At 45.0% G+C, this 15203-nt stretch overlaps 1 protein-coding gene across 7 annotated transcripts in view; it reads right to left on the reverse strand.

The window, feature by feature from the left end:
- MPND (MPN domain containing) overlaps positions 1-15203 on the reverse strand; it is a 51911-nt gene that overhangs the window by 1424 nt on the left and 35284 nt on the right. For 2 of the 7 annotated variants that reach the window (XM_033956871.1, XM_033956873.1), the window contains exons 10-12: positions 13924-13994; positions 13705-13794; positions 7748-7840 (exon numbers count right to left, since the gene is read on the reverse strand). In XM_033956871.1, coding sequence (XP_033812762.1) covers positions 7748-7840; positions 13705-13794; positions 13924-13994 — 254 coding nt within the window. Of the gene's footprint in view, positions 1-6539; positions 6663-7747; positions 7893-13579; positions 13795-13923; positions 13995-15203 lie in introns of all 7 variants that reach the window. The other 5 variants (XR_004540470.1, XR_004540469.1, XR_004540471.1 and 2 more) reach the window with 5 other exon arrangements.

Genomic DNA, 15203 nt, shown 5'->3' on the forward strand with positions numbered 1-15203 from the left:
GAGAGCCATATTCCAGTCGGGTTTTCAGGATTTCCCCAATGAATATGCATTGAAAGCAGTGCATGCAAATAGATCTCATGCACATTCATTGGGAAAATCCTGAAAACCCAACTAGACTATGGCTCTCGAGGACCGGAGTTCCCTACCCCTGTCTTAAAGGTTTGTTTATTGAGCTAACTGCTAGTTCTTTGTACATGATGAACTAAAGAACAGTAAACATCTTCTCTTGGTAACTCACATACCAGCATCTGGAGACACACAGATATGTCTGAGACAGAAGGTAGACTTTCAAGACTGAAAAATCTCTTTAGACTGGAAAAGAGGTTATTGAAGTAAGAATCTAATACTTCACTTCAAGTGCAAAAGATATACATACAAGTCATGGCCAGTGGGATTGATTTATTTATTTTAAAAATTTCTCTTTTTTTTTTTTTTTTAATTCTTTATTCATTTTTAAGCTTTCATCTCTTCTCTGCTTAACACCTAAGTGGGTAGCAGTAGAAAACATACATATTCAGGACATACTCAAACATGTTATAATATATGCATCCTATCCTATTCTTCCACATATAAAACTAGCATGCCTTCATCAAATTCAGTGGTGCTAGGAATTCCCCCGGTGCCACTGAGGCATGACTGAGTGCACAGTCTCAATCCGGAACCTGGACCCATTTAGTGCTGCATTTACAGACTTCAAATTCAAGATAGGTTGCAAGTCATCTGAGTCATTTTTAGGCATGATAAGTATATGGAGTATCTTCCTGAGCCCGATTCTGCATCTGTTTTAGTGACGCTCAGATTTTGTCTGCTTTCTCTGGTCTTCCTTGTGGAATCCTGCAGGGTTCTCTACTCTCTCCTACAATATTTAATGTGTATTTGTCCTCATTGAGTAAGGGTATAGATAGAGGGTTACTATACAGGTCCTGGACCTGGTGGGCCTCCGTGTGAGCGGACTGCTAGGCATGATGGACCTCTGGTCTGACCCACCAGAGGCACTTCTTATGTTAATTTAGATTTAAAATTCTTCAGTTATGCAGACGACATCATTATAGTCATTCCATGCTGTGGAGCTCTATCCAACCGCATCCTATCTATTGAGTCGGTACTACTTTTAATGGAGACATGGATGCGGGAATTTAAACTTAAATTAAATCAGGATAAAACTAAATTTTTCTTTGCAACATCTCAACAGATTCTTTTTTAACCAACAATTAAGATTATCTCGGTATCTTATACATTAACAGCCTCTTTTACAAAGTCGCACTAGCAGCTGCTCTGCGCTAACGGCTCCGAAGCCCATAGAAAATTAAAGGGCTTTGGGGCTGTTTCTGCATGGCTTTGTAAAAGAGGCCGTAAGTCCTACAATTAAAATACTTGGAGTCATTCTTGACCAAGGTCTAACCATGAAGAATCAGATTGACATAGTAGTCCAGAAAGGATATTACACTTTATGGAAGTTACATACTATTAGACCCTATCTTGAGACTGCTGTTTTCAAAATTCTTGTTCAATCATTACTTTTGGGCCTATTGGACTATTGTAATATAGTCTATTTGAAAAGCACCAAGAAAAATCTAGCTAGAATGACCTTGGTGCAGAATACGGCGGCATGATTGATTTACCCTCTGAGGAAGTTTGACCATTTCATTGCCTTATTTCATTGCCTTATTTTCATTGCCTTATTTCATTGAACTGCACTGGCTTCCGGTCAAGGCTTGAATAATCTTTAAGTTGGGATGTTTGTATTATAAAGTAGGTTTTGGACTTGCCCCAGGATACCTGGTTGATAGATTTGATATTCTACCACAGAAAAATAATAGAAGATCGCATGCTTTGTTTGTGTTTCCTTCGGTTAAAGGTTGCAAACGCAAGAAATATCATGAGCATACCCTTGCATATCAGATAGCATATCATGACAAAGCTTTCCGATTACTCGTAACGAATTCTATTTCATATGAACACTTTAGAAAGTTGCTGAAAACTTATCTTTTTTTTCTAAATTATTGACATATTAACTGTGTCTGCTCTCTTCATAAAACCTATTTGTTTTGTTTTTAGTATAATCTTTTGTAAACTGTATAGAACTTATGGTTTTGCGGTCTAGAAATTTGTTGTTATGTTATGTTCCGGCTGGATACATCTCAAATGGTAAACATTTTTGTAGGCACTTAAGATGAAGTAATCTTTCTTTTTATGCCCATGACATTGATAAGTAAAGTAGTGAAAAGTTGAGTAATAAAGTTTGAAAAAGAAAAAACCTATAAAATAAGTGAAGAAAACTGGATTAACAGACGATGTCATAGTGCACAGGGTTTTCTTTAATAAGACAAGCATTTTATTAATATATATTGAGTTAGTTTTAAAACTCATTCAAAAGTCCCTTATACAGTTTTGTCATTTATAATATAAGAGCAAACTAAAGATATTAGACACGATTGGATGTGAACGTAGAAATAGATATGATTGGCTGGTAGGTCAGCATCTGATTTAAAACCAGGCGTCATTTTTAATTCACTTGCCAACTCCATCCTGCAGAGAAAGTAATACTAAGAATATAAAGTTGAAACGGAGATAGAAATTATAACAACATAAATGAGCTAAGAATTTAGATCGCAAATAGTACTTTCAAGTTTGGAAAGCTTGAGTTTTTTTCATGACTTTAGAAATGTGAGTGGCATTTTAAATATATTGCTAGCACTGAGTAACCAATCACAGTGCTATGATGTGAGACAAGAGTTCAAACTGTTGGTTAGGAAATCAAGTGGGTTTAAAGGAATACAGGGATAAAAGAAAATAATGAGGGAACTTTAGGAATGGTTTTCAATAATTGACCATGTAAATCAGTGAACGATTTAGTTAGCAGTTTAAAGTTTCTGTTGTGATATAAAATTAAGTTTGGTCTACAGATAAGAACAATAGAATGATAAAAGTTTTTAATTGTATTTAAATAAAGTAAGGCAGTGATTGGTAGGTTTTTCACAATGAATAAGTTTAACCTAATTAATAAATTTTATTGCAGAAATTGAAATCTAAAGATTTGGCTGTAATGTTGAATAGTGGAGTACTGCTAGAGAGGAAGTAGCACAGCCCTTGACGTAACCAAGGCGTTTGTGTAACTGTCAGGCTAAAGTTAAGTGCTTCCTCCTTTTTTTCCTTCTTCTTCTTTCAGATGCACATATGAGTTGGTATATTAACCATATTTTAAAAAATTTTACAAATGGACCAATGATGAATACACCACCCCAGTAAGGGCACGAAAGAAATGTTGATTAATGTCCTGGGTGTATGAGATTCTAAGTTAGGTTTAATATTTACAAGTTAACTCTTAAGATTCTTCAATAACTTAGGTAGACAATCTGCCACACTGGCTATAAGGTCATCCAACCCTTTGCTAACCTTTGAAAGTAAGCCTGCTCAAAATAGCTTAGCAGAATCTCTTACCTATTGTCTGATGCAAAGCAGTCTGTGGGCAGAAACAGAATCAGCAGACACTTTGCTCATGACCCTAAAATCATCACATAGAGTGTCTGCTACATAATTAACCGCTGAAAGAACCAGCTGGGGCCAAGTGTTCTCCAACGAAGCTGAAGCCTGCCACAACATCTCATGCCAGGCATGCAACACAATGGAAGCTGCCACTGCTGCTTTCAAACCCATAGCTAGAGCCTCAAACAGTCATCTGGGTACTAAGCCCACTCTGTGATCCTGTGCATCCGTTAGAATTACTCCACCTTCACTAGGAATTGATGTGTGCTACCAGCGAATTTACCCTAGGTGGTACAAATAACTGCTGGAACTCGGGAGCCATCGGCTACAATTCCGTCACGACTCTGGCAACCCTTGAAGGGTCCTCTGGCACCTCCCAGTGTAGACTGGGTCTTAGAGCTGCTCATAAAGGAAATTTGAGCTGTGGAGATCTGCAACAGTTCCAAATTTAACACCATCAAAGATACTGTAATGACTTCCCTTAAATCTGCCAGTTTAAATGGTCTGTACACCTTCGGGTTCTCTCTCTGGTCCTGTGCTGCCAGGCTGATAGCACCCACTTCTGATCCTGAATCCTCTAAACCTGAGGACATGTTGCAGGAATAAAGGAAATGATCCTGACCCCCAGTCCTTTTCTGCATGGACTTCCGGTTCCTCTGGTGTATTTTTCAGCGATGAACCAGCACTCTGTGAGAGAAAAACTCAGTAGTGTGCAGGACAATTGCGTCCCATCAAATGCACGCACTGACAAGTGCGCGAATGAAGGGAGTGGGATTTTTGGGGTGTAAGTGTAGTGGGGGAGGGTAGCAGCAATTGAGCGTGTGTACATCCCCTGAAGGGGAGCGTGATTGTAGTGGGAGGGGTTCCCACCACACACACACCCTCGGAGCGGAAAAGGGAAAGCTTAAGGAGGAGAGTGGGAGTTTAAAGTGTAGGGGGGTTCACCCCTCAACAGGAACGTGAGTGTGTTGGGTTCCCCACCTCAGAGCGCAAATGGGAAGGCATGGGAGCGGTGCACATTTCTCCTGCGTGCAAACTTCAGAGCGGAATTGTCAGCGTGCCAATGTCCACGCATTTGACAGATCACCCTCCTGAACAACCACCAGTGTACTATCAGGCTGTGCAGATGACCCTTTATATTTAAAAAGAGTGAAATCCCTGAACTGGATCTCTTAAGGACCTCTGCAAGGACACTTCCTGTCTCATGGGTTCAGAGGCATTGGTACATCTGCATTTCACCGATGACCCGAGTTGCTATTTGAGGGCTCTAGGAGGGATTTTTAATCCAACATTCGAGCATCCTGCGACTCTAAGACTCAAAGAGGGCTAAGCCCAATGCCCCCCCCTCATGCCCATAGCATGTGGTACATAGATGCTTCTCAACCAGCCAGCATAAAACTGGTAGAAAGGCCTGGGGGAGTCCACAGAAATTGTTTAATATAAAAAAATGATGTGTTTTGAGACAGATATAGAGGCTTTTAAAATAAATTGGGACATAAATTGTTATCTGGATTTATGAATAAAAACCCCAAAACTGTTCTTCGGGACATTTGGAGTATTGAGATTAAGCATCAAATTACTGCATCTCAATGGCCACGAATTTGGTCTTGGAGGATGAGATGTACAATATCTGCATCTATGAGACAAACTTGGTTTTTTCTGTTACATAGAGCATTTTGGACCCCTGTTCGTTTACAAAAATTAGATCGCTCTAAGTCTAATAGATGTTGGCATTGTCATCTCGAAGCTGGGACTTTAGATCATCTATTATTCTATTGTCCATTTATTTTGGCTTTTTGGAAATCAATATGGGGCCAAATAAATAGGTAATTAGAAAATCCGGTGGCTTTAACATATAATACTATTTTATTTGGCATGTCAATGAGAGTGAAGAGTCAGATTTCTTCAAAAAACAATAAGCTTTTACTTATTATCACAGGAGTTCAACAGATTGCATTTAATTGGAAAAATTGGAGCAGATTAAATTACAGCTCTTGGTGGAATTCTTTATGTCATCTATATAAAATGGAAAGAACATTAGCCACACAGAAAGGATATTTTAGTAAATTCTGAGATGTTTGGGGACCATTAACAGATTATTGTAATGAGTAGTCAACATTTTCCCTTAATAGTACAATTGAAATGATGGAATAGGGATGGGGGGTTTCTGATTCTTTATTAAATGTTTGGATTAATAGGAAAGATTATATTGTATAATATATGTGAATGCATATGATATGGGAGGGATAAGAGGGAGGGGGTTATAATTTCATTAATTTAAGTTGATTGTAATAGAATATCAAGTGATGTTTTTAAGTTCAAATGTTATTTCTTTATACACTTGTTGTAAGATGAAAAAAGATTTAAAAATAAAATAAATTGGGACATCCAAGATGATCAGCACTGTAAAGTTTTGGTGCCAGAAAATGGCCTGGGTGAGCTATATAAAACTTTCAAAAATTCAGAAAAGGTTTTTTTTGAAGGAGGGGGACCCTATAGGAAGTCCATAGACCCTCAAAAATCCAGTTCTTGAACCACCCCATAGTCTTCCATCAACAGTACTAAACTGCACTCACAGAAATGCTTGGTGCTGTGCCTGCATTAGCTCATACTGCAGCTGGACATTGGAGAAGATTTCTGCCTCAGACTAGCCCCTTAAATCTCTTTGTGTTGCCTTTTCGACAGGCTCTGAGAGCCTGAAACCTATTAATCCCACTAGTTCTTCATATGTCTTTGGGGTGGGGACACAGTCTTCTGGATCAACATGGGGCCACTCAGCCTGTGCCAAGCACCTAAATCAGGGGAGAGCCAAGCTCCCAGGGGAATGTGCTCTGAGCTATCTTAAGAATTAGTGAAGGCTGGCTAGGAAGGTGTCCTGCAAAAGGGTTGCTCCCCCAGCTCCAGCCCTCTGATCCAGAAACTATCTTTCCTAGGCAGAGCTGTCCCAGAAATCCTGAGCACTTCTGTAGCACCAGGAAGCCTCAAAAGTCAGCTTAAAAAACAAAAAAAAAAAAATCAAATGCAGAGCAGATGAAAAAAATGCTGAAGCTGACCTGAGGAGGCAGAGTTGAAAATGTAGATGATGCCTTGCAATCCTCACAGATAAAGGGAAGAACCCCACTTGTCAAGACTTGCGTCTCTTTTTGCACTAGAATACTACCACAGGAACCATCTTACTGTGTTGACAGAAAACAAAATCCAAGAAATGAGAGGGAAATGTTTAGAGTTTGTCAGTTTTTATATTAGATAGCACTATTACCAAGAGGTAGTAGGTATGCAGGTTTGTCAAGTATATTCATTAGATAGATCGTGACAACTTAACCTATAGGTATCAGCCTTTGAGGACAGCTACTGAAGATTTAAGGGAATATGCCTTAGGACCTTTGATGCATTTTCTATGAATTAATTTTAGAATATATGCTTTATCGCTATTCTCCACTCCTTCTTGCCCTCCATAGTCCTCCCTATCCTCTTTTAACCCCTTCCTCTGTAATGTCGCCTAGAGCTTGTATAGGTATGTGCGACACACAAATGGAATAAATAAAATAAATAAGTGTTAATATATTAACACTTGATATACTGCCTTATCAAGGTAATTATCAAAGCAGTTTACAATGGTCTATAGCACTGGTTCCCAACCCTGTCCTGGAGGACCACCAGGCCTGTCGGGTTTTGGGGATAGCCCTAATGAATATGCATGGAGCAGATTTGCATGCCTGTCACCTCCGTTATATGCAAATCTCTCTTATGCATATTCATTAGGACTATCCCCAAAACCCGACTGGCCTGGTGGTCCTCCAGGACAGGGTTGGGAACCACTGGTCTATAGAATATTAAACAAGTAGGTAAAGAGGAGTAAGACCACTCACTAGTGCAGGGGTCCCCAAAGTCCCTCCTTGAGGGCCGAATCCAGTCGGGTTTTCAGGATTTCCCCGATGAAAATGCATTGAAAGCAGTGCATGCACATAGATCTCATGAATATTCATTGGGGAAATCCTGAAAACCCGACTGGATTCGGCCCTCAAGGAGGGACTTTGGGGACCCCTGCACTAGTGCTATGTTTTAACCCCTTGTTAGTTTAGTATACAATGATTCTGGTACAAAGCTTGTGTAATTAAGATCTAGGGGAGAGGATAATCACAGCTGATGCTTAGAAGCAGCTGCTTTAGGCTTCTGCGTTTGCTTCAAGCCCTTTGACAGCCTTTGGGATAGATACACCAGAAAGTGAAAATAGGGGATATAAATGGAATGAGAGGCTAACCTTCAGCTTGTCTAAGTAGGTTTGATCTTGATTCCATGGGTCTTGAAACTTCACCAAGTCTGGAGCTCCTTTATAAAATTCAACAAGTAGCATCTGTAGAAAAAGAACATCCTCTCCTCAGCATACCAGATTCACAACCCATAAAGCACAGTTACTTACCGTAACAGGTGTTATCCAGGGACAGCAGGCAGATATTCTTAACACATGGGTGACGTCACCGACGGAGCCCTCGGTACGGACCTTTTAACTAGAAGTTTCTAGTTGGCCGCACCGCGCGTGCGCGAGTGCCTTCCCGCCCGACGGAGGAGTGCGTGGTCCCCAGTTAGGATAAGCCAGCTAAGAAGCCAACCCGGGGAGGTGGGTGGGACTTAAGAATATCTGCCTGCTGTCCCTGGATAACACCTGTTACGGTAAGTAACTGTGCTTTATCCCAGGACAAGCAGGCAGCATATTCTTAACACATGGGTGACCTCCAAGCTAACAAAGAGGGAGGAGGGATGGTTGGCCATTAGGAAAATAAATTCTGTAACACAGATTGGCCGAAGTGTCCATCCCGTCTGGAGAACGCATCCAGACAGTAGTGAGTAGTGAACGTGTGAACTGAGGACCAAGTGGCCGCCTTGCAGATTTCCTCGATGGGCGTGGAACGGAGGAAAGCTACAGAAGCAGCCATAGCTCGGACTCTGTGGGCCGTGACAGCTCCTTCCAGTGAGAGACCGGCCCGAGCATAACAGAAGGCAATACAGGCAGCAAGCCAATTTGAAAGTGTCCGTTTGGAGACAGGACGGCCCAAACGGTTGGGATCGAACGACAAAAAGAGCTGAGGGGATGTTCGGTGAGCTCTGGTACGATCAAGGTAGTAAGCAAGGGCACGCTTACAATCCAGTGTGTGCAACGCCTGTTCTCCAGGATGCGAGTGAGGCTTAGGGAAGAAGACGGGCAGCACAATGGACTGGTTGAGGTGAAAAGCTGAGACCACCTTGGGAAGGAATTTAGGGTGGGTACGCAGAACAACCTTGTCATGGTGAAAAACAGTGAACGGTGGGTCGGCAACCAGTGCATGCAGTTCGCTAACCCTCCTGGCAGAGGTGATGGCAATTAGGAAAAGCACCTTCCAGGTAAGAAGCCTGAATGAAGCTGTGGCAAGAGGCTCAAACGGAGGTTTCATGAGAGCAGAGAGAACCACATTCAGGTCCCAGACGACGGGAGGAGGCTTGAGAGGCGGTTTGATGTTGAAGAGCCCTCTCATAAATCTTGAAACCAGAGGATGAGCCGTGAGGGGTTTTCCGAGAATAGGCTCGTGAAACGCAGTGATGGCACTGAGGTGGACTCTGATGGAGGTGGTTTTGAGGCCAGCGTTGGACAGCGAGAGCAAATATTCCAAGACAGTTTCCACCGCCAAAGAGGTAGGTTCTCGATGATGCCGGAGACACCACGAGGAGAATCTGGTCCACTTCTGATGGTAACATTGGAGAGTGGCCGGTTTCCTGGAGGCGTCCAAAATGAGGCGGACCGGTTGAGATAGATTCCCCGGAGAGGTCAGCCCGAGAGAAACCAAGCTGTCAGGTGGAGGGAAGACAGGTTGGGATGCAGTAGAGACTGATTCTGCTGTGTAAGTAGAGTAGGAAACACAGGAAGAGGAATGGGCTCCCTGGAGCTGAGTTGAAGCAGAAGGGAGAACCAGTGTTGACGAGGCCACCGAGGGGCGATGAGGATCATGGTGGCATTGTCCTTGCGGAGTTTGGACAAGGTCCGCAACATCAAAGGAAGTGGAGGGAAGGCATAGAGGAACCGATCCCTCCAGTCGAGCAGGAATGCATCCGGAGCCAGACGGTGAGGAGAGAAGAGTCTGGAACAGAATTGGGGCAGCTGATGGTTGTGAGGTGCTGCAAAGAGGTCCACCTGCGGAGTGCCCCATCGAGCAAAGATGGAGAGTAGAGTCGGAGGGTCCAACGTCCACTCGTGAGGTTGAAGGATGCGGCTGAGATTGTCGGCCAGAGAGTTCTGTTCGCCCTGAATATAGACCGCCCTGAGAAAGAGATTGCGGTCCGTGGCCCAGGTCCAGATGCGCAGAGCCTCCAGACAAAGGGGGCGAGATCCGGTGCCGCCTTGCTTGTTTATGTAGTACATGGCGACTTGATTGTCTGTGCATAGGAGGAGGACTTGAGGACAGAGAAGATGTTGGAAAGCCTTGAGGGCGTAGAACATGGCTCTGAGTTCCAGGAAATTGATGTGATGACGACGCTCCTGTGGGGTCCAAAGTCCCTGGGTGCGTAGATCTCCCAGGTGAGCTCCCCACGCGTAGGGGGACGCATCTGTGGTGATGATCATAGAGTGGGGGGGCAGATGGAAAAGCAGACCCCTGGAAAGATTTGAGGAGTTCAACCACCATTGGAGAGATTGCTGAAGAGATGATGTCACAGAGATGGGATGAGAAAGAAGATCCGTAGTCTGTGACCACTGGTTGGCGAGCGTCCACTGAGGAGTACGAAGGTGGAGACGAGCCAGAGGAAGGACATGCACTGTCGAGGCCATGTGACCCAGGAGGACCATCATCTGTCGAGCAGGAATGGAGGGATGCATGAGTACCTGACGGCAGAGATGGAGCAGGGTCTGCTTGCGATCGGAGGGGAGAAAGGCCCTCATTAGCGTGGTGTCCAGAACTGCTCCAATGAATTGAAGTCGCTGGGTGGGAAGCAGATGCGACTTGGGGTAGTTGATCTCGAACCCCAGGAGGTGGAGGAGAGAGATGGTGTGATGAGTAGCCTGTAGCACAAGTGGAGACGTAGGTGCTTTCACCAACCAATCGTCCAAATAGGGGAACACCTGGAGGTTGTGAGACCTGAGGAAGGCCGCTACCACTATAAGGCACTTGGTGAAGACCCTGGGTGAGGAGGCGAGGCCGAACGGTAGCACCTTGTACTGATAGTGGTGGTGCAGTACCTGGAACCGCAGGTAGCGGCGCGAATTTTGATTGATGGAGATGTGAGTGTAGGCCTCTTTGAGGTCCAGGGAACATAGCCAGTCGTGTTGAGAAAGAAGAGGGTAGAGCGTGGCAAGGGAGAGCATTCTGAACTTCTCCTTGACCAGACACTTGTTGAGGTCCCTGAGATCGAGAATGGGACGGAGGTCTCCCGTCTTTTTGGGTACCAGGAAGTAGCGGGAGTAGAATCCCTGCCCCCTTTGATCTGGAGGTACTTCTTCGATGGCATTGAGAAGGAGGAGGGATTGAACCTCCCTCAGGAGGAGGGGGGTTTGAGATGAGTTTGAAGCAGACTCTACGGGAAGGTTGTCCGGAGGTAGAGTCTGGAAGTTGAGAGAGTAGCCGTGGCGGATGATGTTGAGGACCCACTGGTCCGACGTGATGACTTCCCAACGGCTTGAGAAAATGGTGAGACGACCCCCGATAGGCTGTGGAAGAGGTAGCGAGGGTGGATGACTGGCTATGCCCTGGAGAGAAGAGTCAAAAGGGCTGAGATTGTTTAGCAGGTTGAGGAGGCTTGGAGGGTTGAGTGGCCTGAGACCGAGCCTGGGCATGGTGCTGCTGTTGACGGGGTCGCCGAGATTGTTGGGGAGGCGGATTGAGTGGCCTGGCTGAGAACCTCCGCTGGTAAGATGATTGAGGCCGATAGGGTCGAGCAGGCGGAGCCTTCTTTTTCGGCTTGATCAGGGTGTCCCACCTGGTCTCATGGGCAGAGAGTTTCTGGGTGGTGGAATCCAGTGACTCTCCAAAAAGCTCATCCCCGAGACAGGGGGCGTTGGCCAGACGGTCCTGGTGGTTGATGTCCAGGTCGGAGACTCTGAGCCAGGCCAAGCGACGCATGGCTACAGCCATGGCAGAGGCCCGAGAGGTGAGCTCGAAGGAGTCGTATATCGAGCGGACCATATACTTGCGCATTTGGAGGAGGCCAGATATGTGCTGCTGGAATAGCGGGACCTTGCGCTCAGGTAAGTACTTCTGGAGGGCAGACAGCTGTTGGACCAAGTGTTTGAGATAAAAGGAAAAATGGAAGGAATAGTTGTTTGCCCTGTTGGCAAGCATGGCATTTTGGTAAAGTCTCTTGCCAAACTTGTCCATGGTCTTACCTTCTCTGCCAGGAGGGGTAGAGGCATAGACACTGGAGCCCTGAGTCTTTTTTAAGGTGGATTCCACCAGAAGGGACTCATGGGGCAATTGAGATTTGTCGAATCCTGGAATAGGGATGACACGGTAAAGGTTGTCCAGTTTACGGGGAGCTCCCGGTACCGTGAGGGGATTTTCCAAGTTTTTGTAGAATGTCTCCCGTAGGATGTCATGTACGGGAAGTTTGAGGAACTCTTTAGGAGGTTGCTCAAAGTCTAAGGCTTCTAAAAAGGCTTGGGACTTTTTGGAGTCAGATTCAAGGGGAAGGGACAGAGCAGCAGACATTTCCCTCAGAAATTTAGAAAAAGAGGATTGCTCAGGTTTAGAGGTGGCATCAGGTGCCGATGGTTCCTCATCAGATGAGGAGGGATCCTCCTCGGTACCGAGAGGAGTCTCCTCCCATAAATCAGGATCCCTGACCTCTGGTGCATGTCGGGACACCGGGGTGGAGGGTGCGGTGTGGCGAGTCTTGGACAAAGATTTACCAGAGCGCACCGAAACGGTACCAGGGGAGGACGATCGGCGTCGTTCTCGGTCCCGAGAAGAGTGCCGTACCGCCTGGTGCCGAGGAGGATCCACTGTGGGTTGAGAATGAACCACAGGATCATCAGGAAGTTGTTGGGCCGAAAGGATCGGCATCGAGGTGTTTACCGGTACCGAAGGAGTGGACACCGGGGGCTCGGTGCGGGGCTCGGGCCGGTCTGGTACCGGAAGGAGCGGTGCCAGGATAGAGGGTAGCAGTTGTTCAAGTTGTTTCTTCAACTGCTCCTGAAGCTGAGTTTGTAGGATGGCCGAGATACGGTCATCTAGGGGTGGCATCGGAACCGCTTTCTTTTTCTTCGGTTCCTTGGATGCCGCTCCACGCCCCGGCGATGAGGAGGCCGATGACGAGGCACTCACCGTTATCGGGGCGGAGCGTTTACGGGACCGGTGTGATGCCGGTATGGACGGTGTCGTCACCGCAGTAGGAGGGCGCTCGAGGGAAGAGGAAGGCTTCTTAGCCGGCTTACCTGGCGCCGGTGGCGCCGATGCGGGATCGGTCGGTGTCGAGCTTGACGGTGCCGATTTCTGCGGTACCGCCGTTGAAGGTGATGAATCCATCGCCGACTCGGTGCCGAAGAGAAGGGTTTGCTGGATTCTTCGGTTTTTAAGAGTTCGTTTTTGTAAAGTGGCACAGCGGGTGCAGGAGTCCGCCCGATGCTCCGGACCCAGGCACTGCAAACACCAATTGTGTGGGTCAGAAACGGAGATCGGGCGTGCACACCGCTGGCACTTCTTAAAACCGACCTGCGGGGGCATGAAGGGGAAGATAGCCTCCGCAAAATCGAAGTCCGAGGCCTGTATAATGGCAACAGGCCCCGCCGGGGCAAAAACGAAAGAAACAAGAAAAATCAAAGTTTTTTTTTTTTTTTTTTTTTGCAAATCAAAGAAAAAGGAAACCCGAAGGTAGGGAAGAAAAATGTAGAACAAAAGCGCGAGCGGGAAGGCAAAAAGTGATTTCAACGGCCGTTGAAAAAATACACGCGTCTTCTTCGCTCCGCGGAAACGAAGAAACTGGGGACCACGCACTCCTCCGTCGGGCGGGAAGGCACTCGCGCACGCGCGGTGCGGCCAACTAGAAACTTCTAGTTAAAAGGTCCGTACCGAGGGCTCCGTCGGTGACGTCACCCATGTGTTAAGAATATGCTGCCTGCTTGTCCTGGGATAAAATGAGTTACTGGAAGTCCTAGGTGAGGATCATGTGACTGAAGGGAGATGGGGAAGAGCCCAGCCGCTGCTGGAATCCTAGCCCATGTCCCTGTACCATGCGCTCAAACCCCCAGAAAAGTCTTACCATCTCATGGAGAACATCACTGGTTAGGAAATTGTCCTGTATGTATGTCATTTCTACCTCCATTGGGATTCCATAGTCATTTGGCCTTTGCTAGTTCCAGGGATGGAAAACTACAGTTACTGTAATGTATTTCTAATTATACAGCATAAAATCTCTGCTATGATACACAATACCCCTGCCCACTTCAGCAGAATGGAAAACATTTAGCCCTTTACATACCTCTGCAGGTGGCATAACCCAGAAGGGTGAAATTTTGGATTCTGCTCCCTGGTTGCTGTGGTGATAAGGACCTAGGCAGGAGGATAGAGGTGTCAGCAAGTGATATTGTCTTCATAGTATGAAACTTGAGCCTGAATAATAAAGGGAACAGATACTGCAGCCGGGATAATGAGAAAACAACAATAATGTGCACTCCTAGGCACAAAAAAAGTTCAATAAATTAAGGACTACCTTTACGTCTAGTTTGGTGGCTGAGGGCTCTTTTGTAATTCTTGTTACTGCATCTCAAAAACTATATATCATGGTACTAGAAAAGGTACAGAGAACCATGACAAATAATTGAGGAGACTGAACAATTCTCATTGTCTCATTGAGGAAAAGCTAAATAGGTTATGATGTTGAAGAAGAAATGACAAGGGGGATATGATAGAGATCTATAAAATATTCAATTGAGTAGAATAGGTAAATGTAATAGTAGTGTAGCTTGGCTGAACAGGCCCCGGCAGAAAATATTAAGATACCCCCACCCCCCCAACACGCACATATAAACTCCCATGTTGAAAGGGAGAGGGAGGAATCCCTTCAAAGCTCCAATAAACAAACCCTGCAAAAAGTAAACACATTGCAGACTTATGGTATATAGGAAATCTGTCATAGAAATACAAACTGAAATGCAACATATCAGAGGCATACTTCCCAAAGCTGACATATATTGCAATTAATATATTCAGCAAAAAAATACTTAGATGTCTACAGCTTTGATTGTAACCAGAGAGAGAGGCAGTATATCAAATTAGATCATTTTTCTGTTTCTTATAATGACAGCTCTTAGTTGCTGAAGATAACAGGAAGATGCAGAAATTAGACCTCCCAGGCCGGGGATGAGGGTTTCCAGTGCAAAAGGAACATGAGTCTTGACCAGTGGGTTATTCACCTCTACCTGTGAATTTTTGAAGAAGAAATCATCTACAGCTTTTCAGTTCTGCCTCCTTGTGTCAGTGGGTAGTCCCCAACTCCTCAGTTTTCCTTCTGCAAGTGCGTTGAGATGGTGTGTTTTCTTTTGCTCTGCAATTTATTATTTTCTGGGTTTTTGGGGTTTTTTTTCCAATTCTTTATTCATTTTTTCATCTTATATCAAGTACACAAATATTATTTCAATTGTACTTATACACATCACTTGAAATTATTAATATAATCATCTTACATAAATTTATTTCCTCCTCCCCCCCTTCCCACATATATTGTAGTCAAAATATCATATAAATATTACATTCATAATT

This window comes from Geotrypetes seraphini, chromosome 8 (genome assembly GCF_902459505.1).
Source record: "Geotrypetes seraphini chromosome 8, aGeoSer1.1, whole genome shotgun sequence".
NCBI classification, from domain to species: Eukaryota; Metazoa; Chordata; class Amphibia; order Gymnophiona; family Dermophiidae; genus Geotrypetes; species Geotrypetes seraphini.